The 8,004-nt window shown below is 39.2% G+C and overlaps 1 protein-coding gene across 43 annotated transcripts in view; it reads left to right on the forward strand.

Annotated features, from left to right (window-relative positions):
- LOC18432942 (ARM repeat superfamily protein) overlaps positions 1–3,484 on the forward strand; it is a 98,111-nt gene extending 94,627 nt beyond the window's left edge. For 28 of the 43 annotated variants that reach the window (XR_016059722.1, XR_016059724.1, XM_020666442.2 and 25 more), the window contains 8 exons: positions 199–312; positions 1,115–1,189; positions 1,589–1,687; positions 1,850–1,921; positions 2,153–2,238; positions 2,330–2,423; positions 2,910–3,017; positions 3,186–3,484. Coding sequence is in view for 38 of the 43 variants with exons in the window: in XM_020666442.2 (XP_020522101.1) it covers positions 199–312; positions 1,115–1,189; positions 1,589–1,687; positions 1,850–1,921; positions 2,153–2,238; positions 2,330–2,423; positions 2,910–3,017; positions 3,186–3,308 (771 nt within the window). In the remaining 5 variants the exon portion in view is untranslated. Of the gene's footprint in view, positions 1–198; positions 313–1,114; positions 1,190–1,588; positions 1,688–1,849; positions 1,922–2,152; positions 2,239–2,329; positions 2,424–2,909; positions 3,018–3,162 lie in introns of those variants that run through there. The other 15 variants (XR_016059721.1, XR_016059723.1, XM_088872581.1 and 12 more) reach the window with 3 other exon arrangements.
- The last annotated feature ends 4,520 nt before the right edge of the window (positions 3,485–8,004 follow it).

Here is an 8,004-nt window from a genome sequence, read left to right on the forward strand (position 1 = left end):
TTTCCTTAAATAACTTCATTCTTCCCTGCAAAGAACTTCCAATTTTCAGGGGACACGTACCTTCAGTTATCAAACAGGCCCTTATAATAACATATTACTATAATGCTTCTTTTAATCTGTTTGTGCTGGTGTCTGTCGATCTAAAAATATACGTATATAGATAGTGTGATATACTTTTGTCTTAAACATTTGCTGCAGGCTTCTGGGCTTCATGTGGATCAGTATGCTTTTCAAGTTCTTGGAGTAATACTAGTCTTACTTGAAGATCCAGATGAAGGCGTTGCACTATCTACATCACAAAGCTTACTAAAGGTATGCAACCTCTTGCATTACTGTAAAGGTAATTTGGGTTCTCTATATTTGATCAGTAAAGGGGAATGAACGTTTGATCAGTATAGGTGAGTGAACACTGGACTATGGAAAGACAGTCCATTGGGTAATCACCTCCAACGAACTGATGGATGGTGATGGAAAGAGTGGCACCCACCATTGTCTCATGTCTGTTACAATGGGTGCCTCTCTCTCTCTCTCTCTCTCTCCATCACTTGTCCATCATTTCAATAAGTGGTGATAACCCAATAGGTTATGGTTTTCAAGATGCACTATCTACATCACAAAGCTTACTAAAGGTATGCAACCTCTTGCATTACTGTAAATGTAATTTGGGTTCTCTATATTTGATCAGTAAAGGGGAATGAACGTTTGATCAGTATAGGTGAGTGAACACTGGACTATGGAAAGACAGTCCATTGGGTAATCACCTCCAACGAACTGATGGATGGTGATGGAAAGAGTGGCACCCACCATTGTCTCATGTCTGTTACAATGGGTGCCTCTCTCTCTCTCTCTCTCTCTCTCTCTCTCTCCATCACTTGTCCATCATTTCAATAAGTGGTGATAACCCAATAGGTTATGGTTTTCAAGAGTCCATTGAGTTCATGTATATTTTCTAGTGTCTGACATTTCTCTGTGGTGATAAACCGGTAGACTATGGTTTTCAATAGTCCATTGAGCTCGTAGTGAATTTTCTTGTTAGTAAATACGGGAATAAGCTGGCCTCCTGAGGTTTTTATTATCCAAATTAATATATGATAAGCCATTCCCTTTCTTGCAGGTTCTTCAGACCTTTCCAAGGGATGTTGTAGCTCCTAGTTTAATCAACCTCTCCATACGTTTGCGCAATCTCATAGTAATTGTCTTATTCTTTTTTTTTCTTAATATCTCCAGCTTTTTACAGTGTGCTTTTAAATTTTTTTATTTTTTTGGCTCAATGAAAATCAGTTCCATCCCAGACAATCACCTAGGTCCCTACCAGCTAGCTTGAGACTTAAGGATAGCTTAGTTGGCCGAGTAATATTTTCTATTGTGAAAACTTTTACATTGCTCACTTTTACTGGAAGTGGCATTATGTCAATAAAAAGTAAAATAGGGATTCTGGGTTTTATTCTTGTCTGCATATTCTCTTTATTTAGTACCAGGTCAATCTTCACCAAGCTAAATGCATCCCTTTTAGCTCTATTTGAAAATTAATTTGTACATCTGGATTTGGTTTTCATGTGATATAGCCAATTAATATTATTAACTGCAGATCTCCATGAATGGAAAAGTGCGAGCTTCTTCCTTTGCAGCTTTTGGAGCTCTAAGCAAGTATGGTACTGGTGCATTGCATGAAGCCTTTCTGGAGCAGGTTCTGTCCGTCTCCTTTTTTCCTCAATGTTTGGCATTGCTATCTCTTAGCATTATTTCACATAATTGATATTCTTGTGCCGAGCATCAGCTTGTTTACATTAAGATTGTGACCAGCTTCGTCAAATGTTTAAACATGCTGGTAAAACTTGTATTCATCTAGGTGCATTCTACATTGCCACGTATGATACTCCATCTACAAGATGATGAGGCTAGTGTCCGGCAAGCATGCAAGGTAACACGCCTTCATGTCTCAGAACCTTTTCAGTATTTGGACCATGAATTTCAATCGCTTTGTGATGTTAGTATATTTTGAGAAAGTATTACCTCTTTTATTATGATTCTCTCTCTCTCTCTCTCTCTCTCTTGGATATATGTGTGCTTGTGTGGCCCTTGTTGAAAGTGAGCCCACTGGTATTGTGTCAAAAAAAAAAAGTGAGCCTGCTACTATTTTTGGTTTTGATAGAGTGCTCTTCAACAAATTTTGCCCTTGCTGGATGTGGAGGATATATCATCTCTCATCAATACTAATTGCTTCAATTCAGACCATAGGTATCAAGCAAAGCTGGAACACTGTTTTACTTGCAAGATTTAATTCTGGAATTGGTTTTCCTTTTCGTTGTTAACACTTATTTTTTGCTAGGAGCGATTATGAAAATTTTGTAAGGGATATTGCAAGACACATCTGCCAGAATTTAGCTGCCAGGGTTGATACATACATGGCATCAGCAATCCAGGTTTGCAATCTTAGGGAGGTTCATCATCTGATTTTTGTAGACTGCCTTCATCTGTATAGGGAACCGAGACTTGTGACCAAGTTAATCTTTAATTATCAAATTATTAATTTTTCTGAAAAAATGCAAGGTCTAGAGCCTTTAGGGTAAAGGAAAGAGCTAGAACATGCAATTATATTTTGGACCCATCTTTAGAAAATAATTAAACAATTCACTGAGCCTAAAACAAATTCATAGGTCAGATTTTCTTCTGCTTCCATGAGCTTGCATGAAATGGGTGGGCCCAATTTAAGTTTGGCCTGGTGATATAACCAAATTTCTTCAATTGTAGATTTTCACCCGTGGTATGGACTGCTATGATGCTCCACATTAGCTTGGCTCATACAAAATTAAAATCAAAGAGAATAATTGCTTCAGGGAAAGAGCTAAGGAAAAGAAGAGAAAAAGTCCAGAGAAGCCTTAACCTGAAAATTCCGTCTCTTTTTGCAGGCTTTTGATGCACCCTGGCCAGTCATCCAGGCAAATGCATTGTATTTTGTTGGAAGCATGCTATCTCACTTGGGAGAGCAACGCTCTTTGGCTCCCTATGTAACACAGGTCTCTCTCTCTCTCTCTCTCTCTCTCTCTCTACCTATCTATCTATCTACAATTACCTTATCAATCTTGACATCGATAACTTCCATCACCTTATCACAATCCTGACATCAATCACTTCTGATCTTTTTTATTCTGATATCAACAGTAGTTTTTCCTGCCTACTGTTAGCAGGTCTTTGGGTTGCTAATAGGAAAGATGAGTCGGTCATCAGATGCTATTGTTCGAGCCAATTGCTCTCCAGCCCTGAGCATGCTATTGAAAGCCACCCATGCACTCACATGGAGCGTTTAACAGTTTGCTTTCTTCAGAGCATGAGGCTGCTGCGGATATTGTAAATCATGTGTACAATCATATAACCTTGCAGCCAATATTGTATATGTGTATGTAACATGTACTTTTGTATCATAGATGTTTTCTGTTTATGTAAGTTTTGAGCCAATGCTTATTAATTTTTTACTTTTGAACTATAGATGTTTTCTATTTTTTTTTTTATGAAGTTGACAGTTTATTAAAGAGAATGAAAGAGAATGAAGTGATAAGAGAGGACACACGGGTTTGTCTTCTCGGAGGGGAATTAGGAACACCTCAGGTGTAGTACAAAGAGTACTCTATAAAGAGAAGAGTACTCTAGAAAGAGACTAAACCCAGGCTTAACATGACGGCTTGGGGTCGTTCTACGAGGACTTTGTACTCAAAAGTGCCAAGCAAGGTATTACATTAAAAGTGCTAGCAATGTGGCGTGAAGAAAAACATTTAGGAAAGTCTTCCAGACTTAGGTAGTAGCGTCGGCTTACAGGTTGGCTCCCTCCTTAGCTAGACGGTCTGCCAGTGCGTTTGATTCCCGCCAGATATGTGTCTATGAGACAGGAATATCCTTGCAGAGGTGAGAAATCTCGTCAAAAATCGTAGAGAGGGACCAAGGGCGATACATGATCTGTTGCCCAAGAGATTATATTGCGTGCATCCCCTACCACCAGGAGTGGTTGACCCCATGTAGGATCAAAGAGTTTGATGCCAGTTGTAAATTGGCATGACCTATGTGACTTGAGAATTGTGCCAAAGGTGTTTCCTTGGTAGTCTCTAAACGCCGCTTACCCCAGAGGGGTCAGGATTATCGAATGAGCAATCATCAAAGTTGAATTTAATTGCACCCGGCGAAAGGGGGGACCAGTCCCCATGGCATGGGGATTGAGTGTTCTGAAGTAGAAGTAATTGTTGCCAGTTGGCTAGGAAGGTGGAAGAAGGAAGGAGCTTGAAAGCCTTATGATTGGTGGCTCTGAAAGACACGAGAGTGGATTTTATGGAACAGGGTTGGATTATCGTTATGGACCCCTCTAAAGATTTTTGAGTTCCTTTCTTTCCATAGAGTCCAAATCGTGGCCTCTGTCGCTGCCTTCCATAGGAGCCTCCCACATTTGGGCCACAGAAGGCTGTCTGCTAAGTTAAAAAGTCTTGGGAATGAAGCCGGTATGGCCCAGGTCAGGCCGAAAAGGTTGAGGAGTTTGGTCCACTGGTAAAGAGCAATATCACAGTGAATAAACATGTGGGAGTGGGTCTAGTCTTCGTTATAATAGAGAACACAACGATTCGGTAAAGCTGACTAGAGGAAGTTCTTCATGAGTTGTACCAGCCTATTGGCTACTACTGGCGGCATATGGAATAGGGACATGAGATAAATAAGGGTATTGGAGAGTGTGGCTTTGATCATAGTAGTGCGACCTGCGAAGGAACGGAACCGTCCCTTCCAACAGGCAAGCCGGCGGTCCACTCTATCAATGACGGTTGACCATTGTGCTTTTTTAGGTTTCCCAAATCCCAGGAGAATCCCTAGGTAGTTAGTTGGGAGCTCTTCCACTTTGCACGTCCAACTTGGGAGTAAGGATCTGGTCTCCGCAAAGGTGAGGGCAACCCCTATCATTGTAGACTTTGACATGTTGACCTTAAAGCATGTGGCAAACTCAAAGCACCTAAGGAACATATGGAGGCATTCGATTTCTTGAGGATTGGCATCAATGAACACTAGAGTGTCATTGGCGTATTGTAGATGGGAAACCGAGGGGCCTCTAGCACAACTTGTGAAGCCATTCAATAGGCACACCTGGAAAAACCTAGAAAGTGATTGGTTAAGACTTCAGCAGCTAAAGCGAAGAGGAAGGGGAAAATGGGATCTCTTTGGAAGAGACCCCTAGAAGAGGGGAAGAGTCCCTTAGAAGTCCCGTTGATGAGGATGGAGAAGTAGGGATTTGAGTAGCAACCCCTCGTCCATTTCCTCCATCGATCCTTGAAACCCATTCTACCCATAGTCTCGTCTAAAAGTGAATAGTCGATATGGACGTAGGCCTTTTCCCAATCAATTTTGAATATAAGTCTTGATTTTTTTTGAAAGTGTCATGAATGGAGGCACTCGTGAGTGACTAGGACCGTGTCGAGGATTTGTCTACCCTTTATGAAGGTACTTTATGAAAGAGAAATTACAAAGGGTAGCACTTCTTTAGGACGAGTCGCCAACACTTTTGACAGCATCTTGTATGAGGAGTTGACCAAACTGATCAGTCTAAAGCCTTTTAATTCATCTGCTCCTTCCATCTTGGGGACTAAGGCAATGAAGGTGGCATTCATTGCTTTATGAATGATTTCCCTATGGTAGAATCTTCGAAGAATTTGAGGAAGTCAACCCTTAAAAGTCTCCCATAAAATTTTGAAGGGAGCCAACGGAACACTGTCTGGTCTTGGCACTTTGTCTTTGCCGAGGTCCGTGATTTCTTTCACTAGTTCCTCTTTTGAGAATGGGCGTTCCAACCAAATATGATCAGTCCTGGGGGGAGCAAGTGGAAATGTAGATCACCCATTCTCGGTCTTGTATGAGGGGTTTACCAAACTGATCGGTCTAAAGGTCTTTAATTCATTTGCTCCTTCCATCTTGGGGACTAAGGCAATGAAGGTGGCATTCATTGCTTTATGAATGATTTCTTTATGGTAGAACTCTTCGAAGAATTTGAGGAAGTCAGACCTAAAAGTCTCCCAAAAAATCTTGAAGGGAGCCAACGGAACACTATCTGGTCCTGGTACTTTGTCTTTGCCGAGATCCGTGATTTCTTTTACTAGTTCCTCTTCTGAGAATGGGCGTTCCAACCAAATATGACCAGTCTTGGGGGGAGCAAGTGGAAATGTAGATCACCCATTCTCGGTCTTGAATCACTAGGAGCCAAGTAGAGATGTAAGTTTGAGCAAATGCTTCTTAATTTTCCGAATGGCTCTCTCTGTCTCTAAACTTTTGGCAACACCAGAAATCGTCCTCGTATCTTGCAAAATCTTTGGCAAAATCACCTTCATATTGAGCTACAAACGGCGAAAGCTCATGTTGTATAAATATTTTTCCTAGAACTTCTGTCTTTTAGCCATTTGATCTGAATGGACAACAAAGATGACTACAATCATAATGTCATACTTCTACATTGTTTTTATTTTTTTATTCTATGGATTTTTTTGGCACCAAATTTGGGGTTGCACTTCTTTTTTAAACTCTCACCTACAAAAATATAAAAAAAAATATTCTTGATAAAATAAAATGAACAAAGTACTCCACAATTACTTTTTTGTATTTTTTTGGTGCACTTTATTGAGATGATGATCCGTACTTTTCCTATTTATATAATTTATGAAAAAAAGTTGAACATAAAATATGTCAGATCTATATCAAATGGTTTGTAGCTCACTTGTAACATTTTGAGATAAGTAACCTCGGCTGCCATTTAAACTGGACAGCTGGATGGATGGTGGAAGTATAGAAAGTTTTCCCATTGAATAATGGTTAGTGGCTAAGCATATTTCCATAATTGTCGGCCTCTCAAGTTCAGCCAAAGCCTACACATCCAAATCCGGCTCATGAAAACTATTAAGGTCATACCCCATAAACTGGAACTCCAGCAGAGCCATTTTTCCCTGGCTTAAAACCAAAACAGATGAAACATGCTAAAACTGTTGCAATCTGTCCCTTGTTGGACTTTATTCAGTGATGGCACCAAATTGAGCACGCTTGAGTCCATCCAAAACACCACCTTCTGAGCATATCCCGCTTCAACAAAATACATCTCTTGGACAAGCATAGACCAAATTCGTCGAGTGCTCTGGCATTTTCATTTCGGGTTGGTATGGCATCCAAATGGTGTGGTTCAGATCAAACCAGTCTAATCCAAGTGCCAAATTTAAATTTATTTTTTTTATTTTCAATTTTTTTTGAAAAAAACGACATTAAAATGAAATAGTAGAATTGAATAAAAATAGTAAAAAGTATTTTCAATAAAAATATAAAAACAGTTTATGTAGAGCCGTTGCTCTAAACAATCAAATCAGAGCCCACCTCAAATATTTCATTAAAAGGTCTCGTTGTGATGCCCCAAATATCATTAAATTGATCATCTCAACATCAAGATGCATGGGCATGGGACAAAAAGAAATGGAATTCAAGTTTTGGAAATAGTACATCTTGTAATGTATTTTTGGACCATCAATTTTCAAGATTTTCAAGTTTTCATATATATGCTCAATCTACACTTTTTTAATGGAAAATATCTTCATATTTTCTATTTTTAAGTTTCATTTCACAATAGACTCAAGATTTTTAAAAATATCTTGAGATATAAAAATTGTAGATTTTATTTCTCCTAACCCCTTAAACTACTTTAACACTATTTTTTTAAGCCAAACAAATCTAAAAGGATCTGCCTTTTCCAAAAGCTATCCTCCCAAACTTCTCTCTCCCCATACTTTATCTCTCTCCATCTTTTCCATCTTTAACTCTTCACTCTCTCTCCTGTTCTCTCTCTCCTCCTGCTCTCTCTCTTCACGTTTAAAGTGGTTAGGGCGTTGGAAAATAACTTTTTTAAACCTTGGATTTGTTAAGAAATGAAATCTAAAAATATAAGATATGGAGATATTTTTCTTATTTTTAAAGTTTTACATTTGATAATCAAATATAAAAATATAT

Source organism: Amborella trichopoda, chromosome 7 (assembly GCF_054954075.1).
Source record: "Amborella trichopoda isolate Santa Cruz 75 chromosome 7, AtrichopodaSantaCruz75HAP2 v2.0, whole genome shotgun sequence".
Classification (NCBI taxonomy): domain Eukaryota; kingdom Viridiplantae; phylum Streptophyta; class Magnoliopsida; order Amborellales; family Amborellaceae; genus Amborella; species Amborella trichopoda.